This window comes from Maniola hyperantus, chromosome 15, assembly GCF_902806685.2.
Source record: "Maniola hyperantus chromosome 15, iAphHyp1.2, whole genome shotgun sequence".
NCBI classification, from domain to species: Eukaryota; Metazoa; Arthropoda; class Insecta; order Lepidoptera; family Nymphalidae; genus Maniola; species Maniola hyperantus.
In genome coordinates this window covers 14,321,688-14,347,707 of record NC_048550.1, presented here as the reverse complement: position 1 = coordinate 14,347,707, position 26,020 = coordinate 14,321,688, and the positions used below count along the sequence as shown (strand labels likewise).

The 26,020-nt window shown below is 38.8% G+C and overlaps 1 protein-coding gene across 1 annotated transcript; it reads right to left on the bottom strand.

Annotated features, from left to right (window-relative positions):
• Window positions 1–718: 718 nt before the first annotated feature.
• LOC117988813 (putative inorganic phosphate cotransporter) lies at window positions 719–25,277 on the bottom strand. Its single transcript, XM_034976029.2, has 10 exons — window positions 25,118–25,277; window positions 24,122–24,399; window positions 23,175–23,360; window positions 21,412–21,550; window positions 5,824–6,041; window positions 4,783–4,935; window positions 4,092–4,224; window positions 3,272–3,396; window positions 2,574–2,693; window positions 719–1,624 (listed from the first exon to the last, which is right to left on the bottom strand). Exons 1-10 carry the CDS (start codon window positions 25,191–25,193, stop codon window positions 1,430–1,432), a joined length of 1,623 nt encoding a protein of 540 aa, XP_034831920.1. The 5' UTR covers window positions 25,194–25,277; the 3' UTR covers window positions 719–1,429.
• Between the last annotated feature and the right edge of the window lie 743 nt (window positions 25,278–26,020).

The window sequence follows — 26,020 nt, the reverse complement described above, 5'->3', positions numbered from 1 at the left end:
TTCGACACGTGGAATTTTCCCGATCAAACACAACTCACCTATTGAACTCCTGGCCACCAATGGTTTTCAGAAGTCCACCCACAACCCATTATCCTCATTTATTTGGGAAGTTAAAATAACTGGAACTGAAAGAAATCATGAGATTAGGATTTTCTCTAACCAAACCGCCATTTTGTCGAATCCACATTACTTGATTTTTCACTCACCATAATTGATGAAACATTGAAATACGTTAGGATGACTAAAATTTATGACTATTGTATTTTTCCAGGCGAAGCCATGGGCGAAAAGAAGTGAGATTTTCCTGGAACGAAAAAAATTCGTCTTCACATGTTGACTCCAGGAAAATTCTAAATCTCACCTATCGGTGTTGCCAGACGCAACCCGAGTGTTGCCGCTCTCAGTTAGTTTGATCATGAAGCCAATTCATTTTTGAATATTTGCGGAACCTAAGGATATATTATAAGAACCGTTTTGTTAATGACTTAACAATAAACAAATGATATTATGGTTTTATTTAATTATTTTGTTTTATTTTTACGACAATTGACAACGAAGCAAACGCCATCTATTGTGGCTCGAATGAACTCTGAACATCGACCCACGCGTAGTTCTGCACCTTGATGCTAGGTGGCACCAACATACTTTGAACAAAATAGATTTTAATTAAAAGCGAAACGCTAATTAGTAGTTCAAAATTTACAACGTCACAGTATTGAACCACTGTAATACCTACTTCCAGAGTAAAATGGAATTAAACTCTTTTGTGTTAAAGTTTAAGGTCCGTCCATACATCAGCAACCAACGTCCCAAGTGGAAAGTTTGTAAAAATATATAAATCTGTGGTAACTGAGTTAATTGACTTTACAAAAAATTTAAAGATAAACGTTTTCGAGATGTAAAATTTGTTCAGTACGCTTAGTGTAAGATTTTAACTCTCACCAAACGTTGCTAGAATTCGAGAGTCAAAACACAATACTGTCAAAGTAAAATGGGCCTTGAATTGAAGTCAAAAATTCAATACCACTGATTTGATTTCCGCAACGTTTCCGCTTGGAGCGCTGGCTGTAGATGTGTAGACAAACTTTAACTTTAAAACAAGGCGGTTAAGATCCAGTTTACTATAACGCTGAAGTGTTTCGACACTCGAATACTATCAACGTTATAGTGAGACATAAAACAAATCGAATTATGAGGTGGGACGCTCTAAGGCTGAAATCAATAGAGCGCACATAAACTTAAATGAGACAGTGTGACAGTCTTGACTGTAATTTTTGGTGAAACAATTTTTTTTTAATTTATTAGTGTTATATAGGAAGCATACATCTGTCTCGTTCTAACTGAAACTTAAATCAGAGCAAAGTCAAAGTATGCTCTTTAGATTTAAGCCTTTGTGTTGAACACTAGAAATTCATTATTGCTTGAATTACTACTGTTTAGTGGCACCATCTTCCTTCAATATAGGCTCCATCTCACTAGGGTCCTCTTTCTTGCGGTCCTGATCTTCGGGGGGGTTGTCCCACTCGGCCTTCTCCCCCTCGCCGAATACCACGTACAACAGATTGGTGAAGAAGTAGAAACTGGCAGCCACGTAGAAAACGTTCCTCCATTGATATTCGCTGGTCTGAAAGTAATGAACCATAATAATCTAATCAAATCATTTTTAAGGTTCCGTACCTCAAAAGGAAAAACGGAAACCTTATAGGATCACTTTGTTGTCTGTCTGTCTGTCAAGAGACCTATAGGGTACTTCCCGTTGATCTACAATCATGAAATTTGGCAGGTAGGTAGATCTTACAGCAAACGTAAGGGGAAAAATCCGAAAATCGTGAATTAGTGGTCACATCACAAAATAATGCACAAAACAAGTAAATAGCTTGGTAGACTATGGCCAAAACCCTTCACATTCTGAGAGGAGATCCGTGCTCTGTAGTGAGCCGGCGATGGGTTGATCATGATTCCTTGTCTACATTATAAAAGCGACCTCTGTAAATAGATACACAGCTTTCTAGATCCAAGAGTAGGGGTAGTATTGAACAGTCAGTCAATTAGTCAGTATATTTTTATGATAAGTATATGCACAAACACAGGTGTGCTCACTATTCCCATACTCTCATGATTCAATGGAATGGCAATCGAACACGACCGGAGAGAGATCAGATGGAAGGCCAACGGCTTTACGTGCCCTCCAAGCAACGCAGGTGTAACACCACCAACTCCAGGTTATTATTGAGAATTTCCTGACAGAAAAACCGAATAATTTTTTTGGCCAAATCCAGGATTCGAACCTGGGACCATTTTCCGTTAAGTCACAAGGCCAACGAGTGCATTAAATCATAGTTAAAATACAGAATACTTATATCTTACATGTTTTCAGTTTAAACCAGTTTAAGCTAGTAAATACTAGTTCTGACTGGAAGCTTTTAAGTCGGTGTAAAACGAATTGAAACGAATCATTCTGTTCTCCTCACATACAATACATTGGTGTGAGTGTAAGAGAGGGGATGATTATTTCTGCCATTTTCGATTCGATTCTTAGGTACGAGTTATAAAGCGAAATGTATTCTACTCACCACATCAGTAAGGAGCAAACCAGCCACTATAGGAGCTTGCGAGCCGAACAAGTTGGCAGCGAAGTTGCTCAGGCCTATCAACGTGCCCGAGTAGTTGTTGGTGATGTCGATATGGTTTATCTAAAAATATAATAAATCAACTAAATATTCAAATATCTTATACTTGGTCATATCTTGATTATGGACCTTATAATCATAATAAGTACAACTTTCCAAAATTACCGTGACCTAGATTCTTAAAAATTGAATGTGAACAAGAAAGTGAGGTAATACTGCATTGTTATCATTCATAGCAATTTTTTTATTTATAGACTAGCGCTCAGTTGCAATAAAACCTGTTAGCAATTAATGATGCAATCTAAGATGGAGCGCGCTTGCCTAGAAGTTAGATGATGCCTATAGCCTATTGGTTCTTGATTTAAAGGTACATATTAAAATGGAAGGAAAACTGAAGCCAGAAGGGCATTTCATATCCTGATGATTCAAATTAGATATGATGAAGCAAATCGCTTGATAAAAGTTCAAGTCCCTAGCTCATCGGAAAATAAGTTTAAAATTGATTGCAAAAGTATCAAACAGACAAGGATAAGCAAACAAATAAACTTTCAAGAAAGAAAGTGAATAAAAATGTGGAAAAGTAATGCCTACTCGTCATTTAAAAAACATTATAAGTTTAAGAAGAAATAAAATGTAATTACATGAAATCCAACGTTCGAAGCAATTTTGAAGATGCAAATGGCGATGAGCACAGCTTCCACTGCGTAGATGTTACTCTTAGGAACAAACGCCAGCACCACGAACCCGACGGCCGGGAGCACGCTACCTGGAAATATAATTAGTTCAGTCAAACAAATCTTTTACTAAAACTGACTACTCGATTAGTTGCAGGGTTTAGAACAAGATAGAGTTCAAAACTAAACTCTGACAAACCCTCTCTTTGATATTCCGGGACAAAAAGTACAGTACGTGGCAGAAAGTAATGTACATCGACATTTAGAAGAAGATAGCAGATTTGTAGAGCATTGTCTCTGATAGAGGTAGCCAACTTCCTGGTGTTGGCAACATTGAGTATCTTCTTCACGATGAGCATGTCACTGAACCAAGTGTAGAAGAAGTTCGCGAACCACATTATGAGATAGGGGTAACGCTTACCTATAGAGTTAGCCAACTTCCTGGTGTTGGCGACATTGAGTATCTTCTTCACGATGAGCATGTCACTGAACCAAGTGTAGAAGAAGTTCGCGAACCACATTATGAGATAGGGTAACGCTTACCTATAGAGTTAGCCAACTTCCTGGTGTTGGCGACATTGAGTATCTTCTTCACGATGAGCATGTCACTGAACCAAGTGTAGAAGAAGTTCGCGAACCACATTATGAGATAGGGTAACGCTTACCTATAGAGTTAGCCAACTTCCTGGTGTTGGCGACATTGAGTATCTTCTTCACGATGAGCATGTCACTGAACCAAGTGTAGAAGAAGTTTGCGAACCACATTATGAGATAGGGTAACGCTTACCTATAGAGTTAGCCAACTTCCTGGTGTTGGCGACATTGAGTATCTTCTTCACGATGAGCATGTCACTGAACCAAGTGTAGAAGAAGTTCGCGAACCACATTATGAGGTAGGGTAACGCTGTAAGCACTCCATTCTGTAAAAATGTGTTTTCTTTTCAAATTCTGATATTAAGGCACTTTAAAACTAAATTAATATTAAAACTACCTACTTATAAAAAATTGAGAGAATCACTAAAATTTCATATATTATCTTTTCATTGCCGAAATGATTTGCTTAAAATATAGTTGAAAATAAAATTATTCATAAAATTTTAATAATGTAGTTCACACGTTAAATGTTTGTCTCAATTTCTCAAATAATATTGTCAAAAATGATGAATTGATGTCTGCATTTGGTATACTTTTGTTACCACAAGCCTGTCGTGTTATTCGTTGAAATTGAAAACTTGACTTTAACGGTGCGAATAACATCGTGAAGAAACCTGCATGCTCTCAAAGGTGTGTTAGGTATGTCCAATTTGCACTAGGCCACCGTGGTGAACTATGGCTTAAACCTCAACCATTTCAAACAATATTCATGCAGCAGCAAGCCTAGATGCATTGCATTAGTGGACCGGCAATGGATGGGATAATGATAATGATGATGATAGAAATGATGATGGTTTGATAAGAGGAGAATACATTCAACTCACAGCTTTGATGTTGACTCCCATGACCTTGTCCATGAAGGCCGGCACCTCGGTGTAGAAGGTGAGCTGGCCCCAGGACTGGCCCACGTGGGCCGACATGATGGCCCACATGCCTCGACATCGGAGGATTTTGCCCCAAGGGACTGGCCGTTTTTTCTGCAAGTACCACAAATTATTATTGAGTTTTCACCAAGTCTCTTGTATGGACTTCCATAATATGCCACGATTTAAGCGGCCATAGTATAGCGATTTAAGCGGCCCCTACGACTTGTTTGATGTGCTCTGTCCTCCTGTCCAACCCAGCGCTTTCCGCTGTGAGGTCGAAATTCTACCTTTGGACCCCAACATTTATTGGTTTTTCGAACTACATATTATATGCTATGCCGATCAGCAACTAAGCTTTGTAACTGGTTAATCTAGTTCTCTTACGGATTTCCTCATTTCTGATTTCATCACATAGGAAAACTCCAAGCATAGCTCTCTCCATCGCCCGCTCAGTGACTTTGAGCTTTTTATGAGGCCCATAGTTAGCGACCATTATTGAGTGCTCTATTGAAATCTGAACCACAGAATCCATATTATCCATACTACCATCAATATTATAAATGCGAAAGTGTGTCTGTCCGTTTGGCAGTCTGTCTGTCTACTAACTTTTCACGGCCATCCGTAATGATTACGGTTATAAAATTTTGTCAAAACCGGCTAAGCAGATTGGGCCGCGAAAATGTAGCAGACGAGGAGACAGACAGACATATTTCCCTATTTTGATATAAAATCTAAATTTATTTATTTCATATAGGATAGACAGTGTCTCTTACGCTACGTTTGTGATTTTACTACCGGTTCGTATTGGAGTTTCTACTGAGAATAGCCAGCAGAAACTCGGCAGTTGCTCTTTTCGAATCATAAAAAAAATATCATTTTACCAGATTCTCCATACAAAAACCGTCTTAACCTCAAATTTATTCGTTAGATAAAATTTATCTGGGGGTTGTGAAACAGGCCATTATAATATTTTTAACTGACAAGTAATTAAACCCATACCTTTCCTTTATCAACACCCAACCTCTCCTCGATATAGCGCCTCTCAGCTACACTTATACTTTTGTGTTGCGCAGGAGTGTCTGCGCCGAAGATCCACATCCCGCTGCCAACGATCCCGGACAGGATCCCGTAGAACCGGAATATCCCGGGCCAGCCAGCGGGCGAGGACGCGATGAAGCCAGTTATGGTTAGACCTAGCACTGTCCCGAATATTGAACCTGCAAAACCAATACCACATTTAAGAAACACTAAAACTTTAAGTTCAGTTCCTGCGTTTAAGAATAATCTAAAAAAGAAACTCCTAAACGATCAAAAAACTCTAATTAGTTCTAGGTTATTTAGTTTGGTCGTTTGAAGCTGCTAATTTGCTACATCTAGGTACCTACACACGTAATGTAAGTAACATTTCGCCCGTACCTATCTCGGCAGACAGCTCGTCAATACCACACATATATCATACATGTTAATTATGCTTTTATCTGTATTTATTTCATTGCCTTTCTAACTATTACCCTTATATAAAACGGCAAGTTTTTAAGATTTTTAATTACACGCTATACTAACCATGCACAATGACTATTTTTTATTTTTATTTTTTAGCTCCGTTTAATCGAACTCATCCTGTCAATCACAGATGTTGGTGAAGACTGTTAGGCTCGTGCACGTCACTCTTATTGGTCCTGGCAGAATACCAGCGCTCAGGTTTTATTTTAAAACCTGCAGCATTAATGCTGAGCTGGGGCCATTTCATCTTGTGCCAAGTGGGTGCAAGAACTCATTTTAGATTTAATTAATTATTAAGTACTTCTTATTATCTACTAACTACTATCTACTAACTATTAATTTTAAGTTTGTTTGTACCTTAGGCATAAGATGAATAAACCAGTTTTCTTTCTTTCTTTCTTCTTCTAAAACTACTGCATGGTTGTATACCTAACAGCCGTACTCAGAGTTGCTTAATCGTCACTTAAGATTAGTTAAAACGAGACAGAGCTATATCTCTCACATAAATCTGTCTCGTTTTAACTCAATCTTAAGTAACGATTAGGGACTCTGAGTACGGCTGTAAGTGTAAGTTAGTAAATGACTGTCCAAAACAAGGAGTGTACCTAATGTTTTCAGGGTTATTCATGAAGTGAGTTTTTAATCCCACCAGAACTTCTAAATGCCTGTACGCTTAGTACGAGATTTTATGTCTGACCAACATTGATATTATTCGAGTGTCGAAAACTTTCCACATTATAGTAAACTGTATCTTAACTGCCTTGTTTTAAAGCTCAAGTTTGTCTACACATCTACAGCCAGCCCTCCAAGCGGAAACGTTGCGAAATTAACATCAGTGGCATTGAATTTTTGACTTCAATTCAAGGCTATTTAGGACCTGGACCATTTTACTTTGACGGTATTGTGTTTCGACTCTCGAATTCTAGCAACGTTTGGTGAGACGTAAAATCTTATACTAAGCGTACTGGACAGTGGTGTATTGAGTCAAATCCTTAAATCATCCCGAGTGACACTGGCTAAGCATAATTTTTAACCGACTTCCAAAAAGGAGGTGGTTATCAATTAGACTCGTTTTTTTTTTAAATAAAAAAACAAAAATACTTCTGTACCTTTTTGCACTTTTTAGTTTAAAAACTTAGTAGTTTTTTGGGCAGGGCAGACGCGTTTTTATGGTTCCGTACCCAAAGGCTAAAAACGAAGCCCTAATACTGAGCCTAGACGTTGGGGCCCCAAGGTGCTGGAATGGCAACCTCGCACCGGAAGACGCAGTGTTGGAAGACCTCTCCACTAGGTGGACGGACGACATCAGACGAGTCGCAGGGAGCCGCTGGATTCAGGCGGCGCAAGACCGTGGCGTGTGAAAGTCCCTACAAGAGACCTATGTCCAGCAGTGGACGTCTATCGGTTGATGATGATGAATACTGAGCAAAGTCGTGGTCCTATAAGGTTTCCTTTTTCCTTTTGAGGAACAGAACCCCTTATAAAGAAATCTGGTAAACGTAAAACAAACAACTTCAAAAAAAAATATTTCGTATTTGTTTCTTACAGATTTAAATATTAGTCTTTGCCGCTATCCGAATGTCTGTCGTGTTTCGTAATCCAATATTTAATAAACTCGTCTTATTTACTAGGATTTATTTGTAAAAGCTGTACCAATATTAAAAAAGATTAAAACAAAATGAAACATATTTATGTTGGGGGACTTAATTAAATGTCGAAATCAAGACGACGCTATTTTCCTAATAAATAATCGGGAAAAATACATCAACGTCTGAGAACAGTAGCTCCTTAGGGATCCTTCACATTTCAAGAACTTCTTACAAGACATAGTCTTTAAATTTTTTTTATTCATTATACTTAGGCACATATTTGACCAAAATTACGCGTTTATCTAGTAGAAGATTTTTAAAGATACCTGAATTGTTATTGATAGAAAACACAGATCGTTGATGATTATTCCAAACCTTAGCCATGCATATAATATGAGGATTGATGAAAGCACTTGTAAAAGTTTGTGAATAAAAATCTATTCTATTCTATTCTTTATGTAGCTGTTGTAGGCACCTTCCCGGCATCGCCAAAATAGAAACATTATTTTATTATTTTACTGAGTTCCTAGAAAGGCATTCGTATAATGCTGTCGGCAATAACTTTTTTTTTTACGCCGCCTTCTAGAAATCCTAATGAACAAAAAACATTTTTAGTACTCTATACGCAGACAAACAAAAAATAAGAAACGGCCAAAGTGAGTCGTTCCCATAGCATAAATAACAGGCAAGGCGCCATAAAGCGATAGTTCTGAATACAGTTTTTACGCTCGAGGGTACGAAAATGCGAAACAGATGTCGGTTCAGATTTTACCATTGCAACTAGAGAATTTTTCTGCCGAGTGACTTTTGTTGACAGAGAAGGCGATAGTTTGGAGGAAGCGAGAGGGGACAAACTCGGAAGCGGGGGAGACGACAGGCAAGGGGAAGCGCAGGAGTCGGACAGGACAGTTCGAATCAACCTCGCAAAGGGGACAGAAGTGTGACGCGGGAGTGCCACGACGAAGCTCTACGTTTCCGAGCGGCCTTCCTTCCTTAAAATCTCTTTGTTTAACGAGTTTGTCCGGGTACCTTTTATCCTTAATATCTGTATAAAGTCGATAAGTGGAAATTAATTAAAGCCAGTGTTAAGCAAGACGGTCTACACTTTCCAGTCTATGGGTAATGTACAACTTAAACTGTCTTATTATGTAATATCCGAGGATCTCTTAAAATTACAACATATAATTGCTTGCCGGAATTAAATATAGAACGTGATTTTCAAAGTAATAGAAGCGAGTATACTATCGACATGGATAATAAATTACCTCTACAAGTCTGGAATGGCTTAGATCAAATTTGTCTGAGCTTATTTCTAATCTTCTTAATACTGCTGGCTTGTATAATGTTCAAGGAAGCATGGGTCAAGTGCACCCAATGGGTTAGTGGTTACAGACCTAGCCGCGATCCGGAAATACCTAACATAGAAATGTTAAATTTGTGAAAGCCAAGATAGGTTGCTTTTACGATGTCCTCGGATATGATTATTATGTTCGCTGTAATAAAACATGTTGTCTGTATTTCGTGTCTCCATGAGTTGTAAAAAGGTTCCGTAAGACTGTAGCTTATAGACTGTACTTCTAAGATTATTGTACATAATTGTAATTTAGTTATACAATGTGTATATAACATCAGCCCAAGGGTTTTTTGTTGGCACTCTATTTTCCCTTGAAAATGTAGCATGGCTTTTGAATAGAGTGCCTGACCATTAGAGGAATAACATAAAAGGCTTTTCTTCTAATGGTCAGAGTAGAGTTTTGCTCCATCAGAGATTTGACTAATACATTTAACAAAGTAAAGTACAATAAATAGATTTTGAATTAACCAACCTCTTTCATTTATTATAATATTAGTCTGTTTTTTTCAAAAGAGGTCAAGAGATAAGGGGCTACATCGATCTATGGTCTGAGTCAAACAAGAGATTAAATTATAGCTCAATGTAATAATATTATTACTACCTATCTATGTGATATGAGCCCTTACCGCTTGACGCTTTCGTGAAATGAGTTACCCTACCTAGCATTATAGAGACAATAGACAGTGTGAAACAATAGATGAGAGGAACTAACTACCTCTTTGCCACACAAGGTTCATTTCTTTCTTAGAATTATTGATGAACTTAACCTCATACTAACTCGAGGACAAAGAGCTATTTCCAATACCTTCCATAGCTAGGTAATACAGGAATAGGTCTCTGTAGATATCTTAATCTAGGCAAGATAGAATGCTACCACCTTAGTAAGCTACCGTTTGCAAATACTGTACTAGCACATAATTTAAATTGCTAGCTTTAGTACGAGACAACGACATTGAAACGAGAGGAGGATCTAGCTGCTGTTGGAGACTTCAATGAGTTGAAAGTGCTAAGTAAACATACTTTTCATCTGAGTCTAAGTACATAACGGGGCGAATGGCATTTGGTATAGTGACAACATATATATATACATATCGTCTTACCTTTGGGTTCGACTATCATAGCTTGGCTGTTCCTGATGGGCAACCGCTAGCGGCATCGTCTGGGCATACCAAACACGCCCTCCCCAGCACGAATGAGTTGGTTCGACCTGACTTGGCCAAGTCAAAAACCATACCATAACAATTTATATATATATCAAAATCCATGGTACATGGGGCGGGCTCTAAGCCCACATAGTTAGCTCCTGGCACTAGTTGTCAGTCGAGGATATAACCGCTTCTCAGCGTGATAAAAGGACCAACTCTGTGCAGCCCCCATAACTTGATATCAAGGCTGTTTTGACAGCGTAGGGATAATCTCAATGCTACGGGACGATGGTTAGAATGGGCTAGAGACTAGAATTTCTAGTCTAGCACTTGGGCGGCATAATTATCTCCCTCATCCCGTTTCGGAAAACCCTAATTTCATACTTGTTCGATCAGCCTTAGTCTTACGCTTGCGCGAGATCTAATTGGCAAAATTCATTAAATAACATCGCGAGTACCTATGATGGGACGGGACGAAAAAAGCCAACCACTGTTTACCCCAGGAACCCAGCTATTTTGAAAAGGAATTCTAACGAATTCACAAAGGAAAGTACCGCCAAGGTACCTGAATGCATTCGCTCACTGTTATTGTACTGTGACATGACCGGTACACTACCGAGCACCGACCTATTATTTTACGAAAGAGGGGATTTAGTTACTATCTATCATACTGACTAGATTGATTAGCCACTTGATTAACTTTGAACGAAGTACATGTCCTTCCATTTTATTGTTTGAAAAGAAAATTTGACGATCACGCAGTCGGGCCACCACAGAAAATGGTACCGCAAGACCAGGATCCAGATACGTACTCGAAATAACGATACGACTGGATATAAATAAAAAGAAAAAAAAAAATATATATATGATATACACAACGTAGAAACAGTAGGGACCATTTGCAAACAACATATGGAGAGACGAAATACAGATTGCATGTTATTACATATATAATGATTATGCTTAGAAATGTACAATTTACAGGAATTTCCAACAAGCTGGTGTACTTGTCATTTTAATTATAATGTATTATAACATTTACAAGCTATCCTAGGATATAGGGGGAGCATAAAGAAGCTGCATATCTTATATAAGATGTATCTATTACAGGATCATTAAGGAGCGGCGGTACCCAGGAACCTGTTTCCTTGCTTAACCCTAGACTAAGCTTTATCTATACTTAAGATTATTATTACATCTGTAACTTCGCCAACTCCAAGCGTAAACACTGTACTCAACTTACCTAACTACTAACAAAGTAGGCGTGCGTAAACGGACAAAACGAACTTTGTCGGCGTAACGGAACCGCCGGGCAACAGTAGAGCAATTTTAAAGAGAATATAATAACAAATAGTTATGCCGCCAAGCAAGGTAAAACGTAATACTAGAAAAAAAACCAGAGGTCTCGCAAACCCAAGTCCAGGTAGGGACATTCGTAGAAACCGGACCGTCCACTAGCCAAACATCGGAGCTCGGCGAGATAGGAACGAATACGCGAAATGAGACCGTAACCAACTCGACTTTAGAGTTGATTTTGAAAAAATTAGGCGAATTTGAAAAAAAATTGCAAACCCTAGCATCAGTAGATAATACGAGTGTTCTATCGAGCGAGACTAACAATGTATCGGATAATTGTAGTCTAGATAGGCAAGAATCTACCAGCTCAGGTTCGAACGCGCCTTTTAGACGCGTTTACTGGACGGAACAAATCCAGGAGTCAGTTAGGTATAAACTGATTAATGCGACTTATACTAGTGAGTCTGGGATGTCTATGTCGGAACATTTCGCAAATTATGCTGAGTCAATGCAATCACTAACAATCGCATTCAGTGAAAGAGATTTAGTTAACTCCATCATGAGACATTTTCCGATAGACATGCAACGCTTGTGGTTTACACGACAGGGCGAGGTAACCATAATGGATGGTATAAATTTCTTACGAAGTCTTGAACAAAACATTAGCGAGAAGTTGAAAGGTATTGCGCGGGCCGCGTCAGGTAGAACGTATAGAGATAGACAATACGGTAGGTCGATCCCGGCACAACCCGTCGTTGCAACGATATCAACTAGCGGGCGAGTAGGTAACTCTAATGCAGGTAGAGGACGTGGATACCGTCGGGGGTATGCAGGTAACAGATCGTATTACGGTAAACCTACATTCAACAAAAACGAGAATGTAAACAACAGACCGGCTGTTGCGTTTGTGAAGGAAAGCGGTAGCGGTATCGGACCGAAACCAGTGGAGGAAAACACACTAGCAAAAAAACTAGATTTCCCCACACCCACGCGGTCCAATGTTTTGACGTTTTGTGACGAAAGGGGCGAACGGACCACGAGGCGCGATGCGGCTTACGTAGCTTACAATATTCTAATTAACAACGGCTGGAAACCAGGGCATAGTCTGGGGGGCAAGTTGAATGGCATTCAACGACGCTTGAGAGTTAGTGCGATTTCCGACGGGTTCGATTCCCAACAGGAAAACAGAGGCATAGCAATCTTATTGGAAAATCAGTTTAACAATGTATTGGAATGTTATGAGAGAGGAGCCAAGTGTGAGCATGACGTAAGGAATAGTGTGAAACTGTATACAATGTTCCACGACCTCGATAGTGAGTCTACCGATGTAGGTATCGATTATTCCTTGCCTAAATTACCCGAGGTATGTGTTAAGATATACGGCAACCTTGTAAGAGCCCTCATAGATACAGGAAGTCAGATTAGTGGAATGACTAGAGAAGTGTACGATTCGATTGTTAGAGAGAGAGGAACGCTACCTGAAATCGCTATTCCATCCTTACAGATTCAGGGAGCTTTTGGTTCTAGAAGCGAGAGTACCAACCGGTTGGTTTTGATAGAATTCCAATTGGGAAACACTTTAGTCGAGGCACCCATTTTAATAATGCGACGGTTGCCTAGATCGTTAATACTAGGTTATGATTGGTTAGAAAGAGTAAAAGGGATAATTAACTGTGGGAGTGAACGGACGATGACCATAGAACATTTAGGAGTTAGGTCTTGTGTTAGGCTAAATTCTGATTGCGAGATTGAAAGGTTAGGGGGAGAGTCGAATGCAGCCACAATTAACTTGATTCTAGATCAAGATTCCGGAACAATAGATCAGAGAGTATTGAGTAGGGACATAGGTAGTGAGAAAATTATAGAATCCCAATTGGAAAAATTGAACATAAGTAATGAACATAGGAAATTCTTATTGCCTGTGTTGAACAAACACTGTAAAATATTTGTAGAGAAGTTAGGACTAACAGACAGATACGAACACATTATCAAACTAACAGATGAGGAACCCTTTACAAGGCATAGTTATCCAGTGCCTTTGGCCTATAGGGAACAGGTTAAGACGGAACTAGACGAGTTAGAAGGTTTGGGAGTGATAAAGCAGGATGTCACACCGTATTGCAGCCCACTCACCTTTACTAGGAAGCGCGACGGGTCAATAAGACTCTTGTTAGACGCTCGCGAGTTGAATAAGAAAATGATAGGAGACGCAGAGACCCCGCCTCTTACTTCTGAGATTTTACAATCTTTTCACGGGGTGAATTACATTAGCTTAATCGATCTAAACAATGCTTACTTTCAAATACCGTTACATAAAGATTCGAGGAAATATACCGGATTTTTATTTATGGGACGTACCTACACTTATCAAGTGTTACCTCAAGGTTTGAAAACATCTGTAGCGGGCTTTTCTAGAGCCATGGATATCATATTGGAAGGTGTGCGTGAATTCTGTGTGAATTACCTAGATGACATTGTAATATTCACGAAAGGCGACATCAATTTACATCTAGAGCACCTAGATCGGGTACTAGATAGAATAGAAGCAGCAGGGTTAACAGGTAGACTAAATAAATGTCGGTTCTTATGTGACGAGGTGAAACTGTTAGGCCATATAGTGAACACGGACGGAGTGTGTATGGACCCTGAACGGGTAGATGCCATATTAAAATTTCCCATACCTCGAACCATAAAACAATTAAGGGGTTTTTTGGGTGTAATTAACTATTATAGAAGGTTCATTTCCAAGTATAGCGAAGTAGTTAGGCCGCTTTGTAATCTTTTGAGACTAGGTACGAAATGGACGTGGACGAAAGAAATAAATGATTGTTTTGAGAAGGTCAAGGGTCTATTTATAGATACGATACTTTTAACGCATCCAAATCCGAAGGATACCTATTATTTACAAACTGATAGTAGTAACCTAGGTGTCTCGGGATATGTTTTCCAACTAGATAATGAGGGAGAAGAGAGAGTGTTAGGTTTCTGTAGCAAGGCACTTACGTTAGCGGAGAGTAAATGGACAGTGACGGAATTAGAGTTATGGGCTATCATATTTAGCTTGTCTAAATTCGAAACGTACTTGAGAGGCGCGAAATTAGTGATAAGAACAGACCATAAGAGCTTAGTATTTCTACAAACGTATAAGTTATTGAGCGCACGGATGATACGCTGGGTGCATTACATAGGACGTTTTGATTACACTGTTGAGCACGTGAAACGGAAGTTAAACACGGTGGCAGATGTGTTATCACGACACATAGCAGGTACCACCGATGTCTTAACAAACAAAGCATCGGGTCCTGAAATGAATTTGTTTAGGGCATCGTTAGAACGAGTAATACGAGATCAATGGAAAGAAATAGGTAGCCTTCAGAGACACGATAAGTTCGGTAGCAAAATAATCGAACGTATGAATGTAGTCGGCACATCTGAATCCAAGTACTATATACTTAAAGAAGGGGTCTTATATAAAACCGATATGAAAGGAAACACCTTAAGGTTATATGTCCCCGAGGACTTACAGAAGAAGTTAATTACTAGCGTCTATGAGGAAATAGGTCATTTTGGACGTTATAAAGTTTATGCTTTGATGAAACGGCGATACTACTTTACAAATATGTCGCGCGCTATAGGAAAAGTCGTAAGGTCATGTGAGACATGTCAGAAGTCTAAACATGCGTTAGAAACACACACGGGTCCGATTAAAACTGTAATAGCCAATGAGGTAGGAGATAGAGTCTTTTGCGATATTTATGGCCCTCTGCCATCAGGACGTTTCGGGTTCAAATACATATTCGTAATGCAGGACGCCTTCAGCAAATTAATCCGGCTATACCCATTACGACAGGCGAGTGGCAAAGCTTCTTTAACGTGTGTAAGGAAGTTCTACCAAGAAATCAAAATCCTCGTGCTTTGTTCCGATCGAGGGGCGAATTTTACTTCGAGAGTTTTCGAGGAGGGCATTCGCCTTCTAAACATTGAACTTACACATACATCTGTTAGAAATCCGCGACCTAATTCCACAGAAAGGGTTAATAAGGAATTAGGAAGATTATTTAGGACATACTGTTATAAATCGCATCGATCTTGGGTAGACTTATTAACAGATATAGAAGATAGCTACAACAAATTAATACATACTACGACGGGGTACTCGCCAAACGAGATAGTTTGGGGAAAGGGGACTATGTTAGCCACTGATTTTAACAAGGACCTAGTTAGAGGGGTCCACGTACCACCAGAAAGGCTAGAATATATTCGACAGCAGGCTCGACAGAATATAGTTAAGGCGGCGGGAAGTAGAGAGATTTACTATAATAAAAACCATAAATTGATAGATTTTCATACCAATGAGATAAAAGGAAACTATAACGTCATTCACCTTTTCCGATACTATAGAGACACTTGAAATAAAAGCACAACTATAGGAAAGAAAGGAGTGAGGTTTTTTTTTTGAGACTTGTGCGCACGAAAGAATACCTGTCACGTCTGCCGGGGCGAACAGTACATAGAATTGACTTTTGAAGAAAAAAAAAAAAATTAGGTAATTAAATATAGTTAGTGAAATAGAGTTTCTTTTTTTTTTGACTCCTTGCAAAATACAAGGTATGGAATATAGTACAAAAGGAAAAATAAACTTATTTCGGGGGAGTGTGTTGTAGGCACCTTCCCGGCATCGCCAAAATAGAAACATTATTTTATTATTTTACTGAGTTCCTAGAAAGGCATTCGTATAATGCTGTCGGCAATAACTTTTTTTTTTACGCCGCCTTCTAGAAATCCTAATGAACAAAAAACATTTTTAGTACTCTATACGCAGACAAACAAAAAATAAGAAACGGCCAAAGTGAGTCGTTCCCATAGCATAAATAACAGGCAAGGCGCCATAAAGCGATAGTTCTGAATACAGTTTTTACGCTCGAGGGTACGAAAATGCGAAACAGATGTCGGTTCAGATTTTACCATTGCAACTAGAGAATTTTTCTGCCGAGTGACTTTTGTTGACAGAGAAGGCGATAGTTTGGAGGAAGCGAGAGGGGACAAACTCGGAAGCGGGGGAGACGACAGGAAAAAAGGAGCGCAGGAGTCGGACAACACAGTTCGAATCAACCTCGCAAAGGGGACAGAAGTGTGACGCGGGAGTGCCACGACGAAGCTCTACGTTTCCGAGCGGCCTTCCTTCCTTAAAATCTCTTTGTTTAACGAGTTTGTCCGGGTACCTTTTATCCTTAATATCTGTATAAAGTCGATAAGTGGAAATTAATTAAAGCCAGTGTTAAGCAAGACGGTCTACACTTTCCAGTCTATGGGTAATGTACAACTTAAACTGTCTTATTATGTAATATCCGAGGATCTCTTAAAATTACAACATATAATTGCTTGCCGGAATTAAATATAGAACGTGATTTTCAAAGTAATAGAAGCGAGTATACTATCGACCTGGATAATAAATTACCTCTACAAGTCTGGAATGGCTTAGATCAAATTTGTCTGAGCTTATTTCTAATCTTCTTAATACTGCTGGCTTGTATAATGTTCAAGGAAGCATGGGTCAAGTGCACCCAATGGGTTAGTGGTTACAGACCTAGCCGCGATCCGGAAATACCTAACATAGAAATGTTAAATTTGTGAAAGCCAAGATAGGTTGCTTTTACGATGTCCTCGGATATGATTATTATGTTCGCTGTAATAAAACATGTTGTCTGTATTTCGTGTCTCCATGAGTTGTAAAAAGGTTCCGTAAGACTGTAGCTTATAGACTGTACTTCTAAGATTATTGTACATAATTGTAATTTAGTTATACAATGTGTATATAACATCAGCCCAAGGGTTTTTTGTTGGCACTCTATTTTCCCTTGAAAATGTAGCATGGCTTTTGAATAGAGTGCCTGACCATTAGAGGAATAACATAAAAGGCTTTTCTTCTAATGGTCAGAGTAGAGTTTTGCTCCATCAGAGATTTGACTAATACATTTAACAAAGTAAAGTACAATAAATAGATTTTGAATTAACCAACCTCTTTCATTTATTATAATATTAGTCTGTTTTTTTTCAAAAGAGGTCAAGAGATAAGGGGCTACATCGATCTATGGTCTGAGTCAAACAAGAGATTAAATTATAGCTCAATGTAATAATATTATTACTACCTATCTATGTGATATGAGCCCTTACCGCTTGACGCTTTCGTGAAATGAGTTACCCTACCTAGCATTATAGAGACAATAGACAGTGTGAAACAATAGATGAGAGGAACTAACTACCTCTTTGCCACACAAGGTTCATTTCTTTCTTAGAATTATTGATGAACTTAACCTCATACTAACTCGAGGACAAAGAGCTATTTCCAATACCTTCCATAGCTAGGTAATACAGGAATAGGTCTCTGTAGATATCTTAATCTAGGCAAGATAGAATGCTACCACCTTAGTAAGCTACCGTTTGCAAATACTGTACTAGCACATAATTTAAATTGCTAGCTTTAGTACGAGACAACGACATTGAAACGAGAGGAGGATCTAGCTGCTGTTGGAGACTTCAATGAGTTGAAAGTGCTAAGTAAACATACTTTTCATCTGAGTCTAAGTACATAACGGGGCGAATGGCATTTGGTATAGTGACAACATATATATACATATCGTCTTACCTTTGGGTTCGACTATCATAGCTTGGCTGTTCCTGATGGGCAACCGCTAGCGGCATCGTCTGGGCATACCAAACACGCCCTCCCCAGCACGAATGAGTTGGTTCGACCTGACTTGGCCAAGTCAAAAACCATACCATAACAATTTATATATATATCAAAATCCATGGTACATGGGGCGGGCTCTAAGCCCACATAGTTAGCTCCTGGCACTAGTTGTCAGTCGAGGATATAACCGCTTCTCAGCGTGATAAAAGGACCAACTCTGTGCAGCCCCCATAACTTGATATCAAGGCTGTTTTGACAGCGTAGGGATAATCTCAATGCTACGGGACGATGGTTAGAATGGGCTAGAGACTAGAATTTCTAGTCTAGCACTTGGGCGGCATAATTATCTCCCTCATCCCGTTTCGGAAAACCCTAATTTCATACTTGTTCGATCAGCCTTAGTCTTACGCTTGCGCGAGATCTAATTGGCAAAATTCATTAAATAACATCGCGAGTACCTATAATGGGACGGGACGAAAAAAGCCAACCACTGTTTACCCCAGGAACCCAGCTATTTTGAAAAGGAATTCTAACGAATTCACAAAGGAAAGTACCGCCAAGGTACCTGAATGCATTCGCTCACTGTTATTGTACTGTGACATGACCGGTACACTACCGAGCACCGACCTATTATTTTACGAAAGAGGGGATTTAGTTACTATCTATCATACTGACTAGATTGATTAGCCACTTGATTAACTTTGAACGAAGTACATGTCCTTCCATTTTATTGTTTGAAAAGAAAATTTGACGATCACGCAGTCGGGCCACCACATAGCGATTGTAAGAAATGGTTATAGTGAGTTCGAAATCTTTAGAGCTTGAGAAAACAATCAAGATCTCGTTTCTGGCATAGATAATAATTAATGTTTACATATCAAATATTGGTTTTCCGTGGTGGTGTGATCGCGTTAGAATGTCACATGATTTCTGAATATACCCATATCTACTAGGAGTTGCCCGCGACTTCGTCTGCGTAAAATTTCTGGTTTCTCGTGAGATTAGAAATTTTCCTGCTGCAAAAGGCCTCACTTACCTACTCACATCTCTAACTTCAAAAACATAGGACTTTCATATAACCTTTCAACCCCCATTTAACCCCCCTAGTAGTGGCTTTTCGCAATATGTTTTTAGGGTTCCGTACCTCAAAATAAAAAACGGAACCCTTATAGGATCACTTGGTTGTCTGTCTGTCTCACGGACTAGAGAAGATTCCTTATCTGTGGTCTGTCTGTATGTCTGTCGGTCTGTCAAGAAACCTACAGGGTACTTCCCGTTGACCTAGAATCATGAAATTTGGTAGGTAGGTAGGTCTTATAGCAGACATTAGGGGAAAAATCTGAAATCCGTGAATTTGTGGTTACATCACACAAAAAAAATTAAATTGTGGTCATGAACTAATAATAAACAGTATTTTCAATTTTCGAAGTAAGATAACTATATCAAATGGAGTATCATAATATTATGAAAGAGCTTCACCTGTGCATTCTAAAACAGATTTTTATTTATTTTTATGCATATAGTTTTGAATTATCGTGCAAAATGTCGAAATAATACGACTGTAGTACGGATCCCTCGTTGCGCGAGCCTGACTCGCACTTGTCCGGTTTTTTTAACCAGGATCAGGCAGTCAATCAGTCAGGACAAGTCTTACGTGTGTTCAAGTCTTTTCATACGTACCTCGCTTTCTTGTCTTTTTATACGATTCCGTGAGCCGTGAAAAAGTAAACTTTCTTGTGAAGAAAAATCGACAAGAAAAATAATTCTCGAACGTTATAAGCCTAAATAAATAGATGCTGAAAATTCCCGCCATTGCCGCGAGCGGAAGGCAAAAAGGAAGCGGTAAAAGGAAGGAATGTAAACAGTGTAATATGATAATATTTATCGTTATCAGCTCTGAGGGACCTCATCATGAGGCAGCGGCTTTGATCTATTTTTCAATATAATATTAAGTATGAAATTTTATGATGTTTTAATAAGAGTAAGAGTAAGATAAGTTATGTTATTATGAGTAAGTACATAGGTATGTACACATGCTACTCTATTTATAATTTTTATGACAGGTGTTTACCTTCACTTCAAAAATATTTAGAACCTCTTTAGAACCCTAAATAACTCTAAATAGGTACATGTCAAAAATTATGGAACCGTATTTTTTGGTATGTATTTAGAATTATTTAGAATACATATTATCCTATTTAAACTTTCCTCGTGAAATGTTCTGAATGATAAGGAAACCCGTATTGAATTGCACAGAAATAAGTAACAATTTTTACTAACCGAAATCGAACCTGTTACTAACTTGATAGTACAATCTTTATAACCGAAAAATAGGTACAGTATACCTACTGTATGTAATATTAAAATATACTGTATATACCTACTGTACTGTAATATTAAAATATAACAAGTGACAGAAAAACCATTTTAATACATTTCAGCTTTATTAGCAACAAAAAGATAACTTATATTTCAGCCTTTATTATGATTTATGAGGATTACCTAGTCAGATTTTAGTTTTGTTAGTAATTGTCATTTTCAGGGTTACTTACCCGAAGGGTGCCTACGCGGGACCCTATATAGCTAAGCCTCCGCTGTCCGTCCGTCCGTCTGTCTGTCAGTGCGCTGTATCTCATGAACTGTAATAGGTGGATGGTTAAAATTTTCACAAAATATGTAGGGTATTTCTATTGCCGCTATAGTAACAAAAAATGTCAAAATGGCAGCCATGAAAATTTTAAAACAAGTAGGTATTACTTCTAGTACGATGATATGGAACCCTTCGTATGCGAGTCCGACTCGCACCTAGCTGATTTTTCTTGAACTACTATAGTTCAAATTGCTATACAACATGAGTTTATTCAAGGGGCGGACCAAATAATTACTGAAAGCTGGCAAAGCACTGGTGGTTCCTCTGGTACTGCAAATGTTCATGGGCGGCGGTAATCACTTAACATCAGGTGACCCGCCTGCTCGCTTGCTCGCCATTTTTATTATTTAAAAACTTACCTCCGTAAGCCCAGCCTGCTAATCTTCCCCTTTCCTCCAAGGGTGTCCACTTCCCCAATATGGTATGGACTCCTGGCAACAAGCACGCTTGGGTCAGACCCTGCACGATCCTGAATATCGCCATCAATATCCAACCTCCCTGAAAATAAATATAAAAGGTATTTTTTTATACCAATAAAAACATCCATACTAATATTATAAATGCGAAAGTGTGTCTATCTGCCTGTCTGTCTGCCTGTCTGCTAGCTTTTCACGGCCCATCCGTTTAACCGATTTTGACGAAATTTGGTACAGAGTCGACTTACATCCCGGGGAAGAACATAGTCTACTTTTTATGCCGGAAAATCAAAGAGCTCCCACGGGATTTTTAAAAAACCTAATTCCACGCGGACGAAGTCGTGGGCATCATCTAGCTTACAATAAAGAGAAAAAGAGAGCAAAGGTGGACAGGAAAGCACGAGAGATCTCTACCAGTGACTCTTGGCAGTGCCAGAGTTTGTAAAGGGAGTAGAACAGGTACAAAAAGGTTAGAGCTAATAAAAAACATCATCATTATCAACCCATTACTAACTAAAGCTACGAGGGTTCCAAACGCGCCCTGGTCTGAGAAGATTAATTCAACGTTACGAGATAACCTCCTGTAGCCATTAAAACAATTTGTGTAACAACATCTGCACATTTGTTAAACAAATCATGTTGCTGAGTTACCATCTACACTGTAATGGGCAGTAAATCTAATCTTAATTTCTCAAGTTAATGTACTTTCTAGAGTTGGGCAGAATTACTACTTTGAAATGATTTTCATTTAGTGAAATCATTTTATTCTTAACAGTGATTTTTCGCGGAAAGTGAATTTTTAATTTTCGCATACAATCATTTGCTAATTAAAATAAAGAACCGGCCAAGTGCGAGTCAGGCTCGCGCATCGAGGGTTCCGTACAACAGTCGTATTTTTTCAACATTTTGCACGATAATTCAAAAACTATGATGCATAAAAATAAATAAAAATCTGTTTTAGAATGCATAGGTGAAGCCCTTTCATATGATACCCTATTTGATAAGTTATCTTACTTCGAAAATTGAAAATACTAATTATTAGTTCATGACCACAATTTAATTTTTTTTTGTGTGATGTAACCACAAATTCATGGTTTTCACATTTTTTCCCTTATGTCTGCTATAAGACCTACCTACCTACCAAATTTCATGATTCTAGGTCAACGGGAAGTACCCTGTAGGTTTCTTGACAGACAGACAGACAGACAACAAAGTGATCCTATAAGGGTTCTGTTTTTCCTTTTGAGGTACGGAACCCTAAAAAAAACCAAGCAAACGGGCAGACGGGACGGGTTACCTGATGTTAAGTGATAACCACCGCCCATCAGTGGCGTGCACAGGAGTTCAAGCCAGGGTATGCATTTAGGTATGAACTTATGTATTTTACGGCAGGTTAAAATGAAAAATAAGCATTGATTTATTACAATGAGGGTAAGCAGTGCGTTTATGCCTCTATGAGCTGCACGCCACTGCCGCCCATGCACATTTGCAGCACCAGAGGTACCGTTGAGGGCTTTCAAGAATTTGTTGTTCCACCCCATTAAATAACCCATATTGAATTAATCTATTATTGTCTACTATCTTGATTTAACTGGGATCGAACCTCCGACCTTCCGAATAGGAGGCGAACGTCGTAACCACTAGACTATCACCACTTTTTGTTATTTCAAAGTTTCTATAGTCATACGAAAATGGGTACCACTCACGTACAACGCCGCCCAAGGTAAACTGAAGCACAGAACGCAGTTGATCAAGAGGGCTCCAGTCAGTAGGTAGCGAGCCCCGAACTGGTGCGCCAGCTGCCCGCCCGGGATCTGCAGCAACATGTAGCCCCAGAAGAACGACGATGCTATTATGTCTTGCGTCTTTTTGGCCCATTGGAACTTGGGGTACTGAAAAAATTATTATGTAAGACCCTATCTCTTCGACTGTAGTAATAAAATTACGTAATTTTTTGTAGTTATAGCGGTAGTTTATGGGGCCAGAATTCATTATTAAATAAATAAATAAATAATTAAATAAATAAACAAAATTAAAGAGAGTAATTTTAAAAAATCGTGATATTTATCTAAATATATAAAAGGAAAAGGTGACTGATTGACTGACTGACTGACTGATCTATCAACGCACAGCTCAAACTACTGGACGGATCGGGCTGAAATTTGGCATGCAGGTAGCTATTATAACGTAGGCATCCGCTAAGAAAGGATTTTTGAAAATTCAACCCCTAAGGGGGTGAAAAAGGGGTTTGAAATTAGTGTAGTCCACGCGAACGAAGTCGCGGGCATAACCTAGTTTGTTTTTAAAATAATTAATTTAATGAACGTCACGCGCGCTGTACGGAAAGCGATTAATGACGTCACAAGGCGTAAACAAGAAATATTTTTTTTAATTTTTAACATAAAAAATATATTCCCGCAGAAATAACCCCATTTTTATAAAGTACTTTTATTAAAGGTGAAGGAAAACATCGTGAGGAAACCGGCATGCCTGAAAGTTTCTCATAATGTACTCAAATGTGTGTGAAGTCTACCAACCTGCACTTATACACCACGGCCCTCCATTCTGAGAGGAGACCCATTCTCAGTAGTGTGCCGGCGATGGGTTGATTTATGATTATGATAATTATTATTGACTCAAATTATATACTTACAGGTGGTATTAAAAGAAGTGCATGTAAAAAGGCTTCGATACTGCTCATGTTTGTACGAACTTCAGCCATATCTACCGTCACGTGACTCCCATGTACATTGTCTACTAGTGTTGTGTTAGTAGCATTATATTCTACTTGGGTAGTATTAGCTATGTGTCCCACGTGGCTATCCACCATTGCTACTAATGCTACTCCCATACATGCGCGCATGCTTAATGCGGTGGTCAGACAACAGAATAGGATGAGACATTGTTGGTGCCTGCGTCCCCAGCCTGAAACTTTAGTCAATCATTAAATTTTTCATGAGCTGAATAAAGGCGAAAACAAACTATAGGACGCATCCGTAAGCCGCGGCTAATCTATCTATTGGACGTCCGAGTCCGTGTTTTTATTTTTATTTTATTTTATTTATTAGGAACACACACAATACATTAATTTAACACAAACTACGACACTTATAGACAAACATAGGCTGATAAATGTATCTATAAAATGTGTACACAGCATTTGCAAAATATCTAGACAAATAAAAAGAACTTGACTAACTACTTAACTAAACAATTAATAATTAAGTTACTTAGGAGATGAACCCACCGTAAAATGATAAGAGCTTTTTTTTGAATGTAGTAGCTGAGTCATGAAATATGTCGATGCCAGGTATCTTTTTTGATATTTCGTTAAATTTTGCACATATACGCATAATTGGGGCTTGATTTCCGAGATGAGATTTGGTGAAAGGTATATGGAAGATTTTTGGGGATATAAAACTTTGCTTGCGTTACGTCTGCTACTTACGCACGATAGTTTACACAGTTCGTACGTATTAATTATCACCACTATATCATCTTACAAATTAAAATTTTGACCATCAGTAAGCGTAAAATTTTCCGAATAAATAATTTGAGTTTGAGTTCGAGTTCATTTTGATGTTAATGAGACATGGTTCCAACGTAATAGCGATTTGCGGGACTTATAGCACTTTATAACTTAAGTTACCTTTAGACGTCTCAAATTCTTCTACAACGACCTGCAACGTCGTCTTCCCATTCTCTGCCCCATTCACCTTCATCATCAATTCCTCTTAATCACACAAAGTTCTTGATCGGCTCCGATGATCTCCCGGGAGGTGTTGATCATGATCACCGAGATGATCAAATGCCGCAGCATCTATTGAAATCAGGTGATCGCTATCTTGTATAATTATTTGTGTTAAACTATCATAATGCAAATAACTCAAAAATTAAAACAATATGTATTAGATATCATCATCATGATCAACACATTATGAGCACAAGTCTTCTCTTAAAATGAGAAGAGTTTAAGCCATGGTCCGCCAAACTGGTCAAACGCAGATTTGTAGACTTCACTCACCTATTTGATCATTATGGAGAACTCTCAAGCATGCAGGTTTCCTTCACCGTTAAAGCAAGTGATATTTAATTGTTTAAAACGCACATAACTCCAAAAAGTTAGAGTCGCCTGCTCGGGATCGAACCGTCGACCTCCCGCATAAAAGGCTTAACCACCAGGCCGCCAAGGCTCTTTAAAATAGATAATTATGTATCATCATCATCATGATCAACCCATCGCCGGCTCACTACAGAGCACGGGTGTCCTCTCAGAGTGAGAAGGGTTTTGGCCATAGTCTACCACGCTGGCCAAGTGCGGATTGGCAGACTTCACACACCTTTGAGAACATTATGGAGAACTCTCAGGCATGCAGGTTTCCTCACGATGTTTTCCTTCACCGTTAATACAAGTGATATTTTAATTACTTAAAAACGCACATAACTCCGAAAAGTTAGAGGTGCTCAGTAGTGAGCGGACGATGGGTTGATGCTGATGAAGATGATATTATTGCATAAATAAAATAAAATGACAGCCGCATGGGCCAAGTGG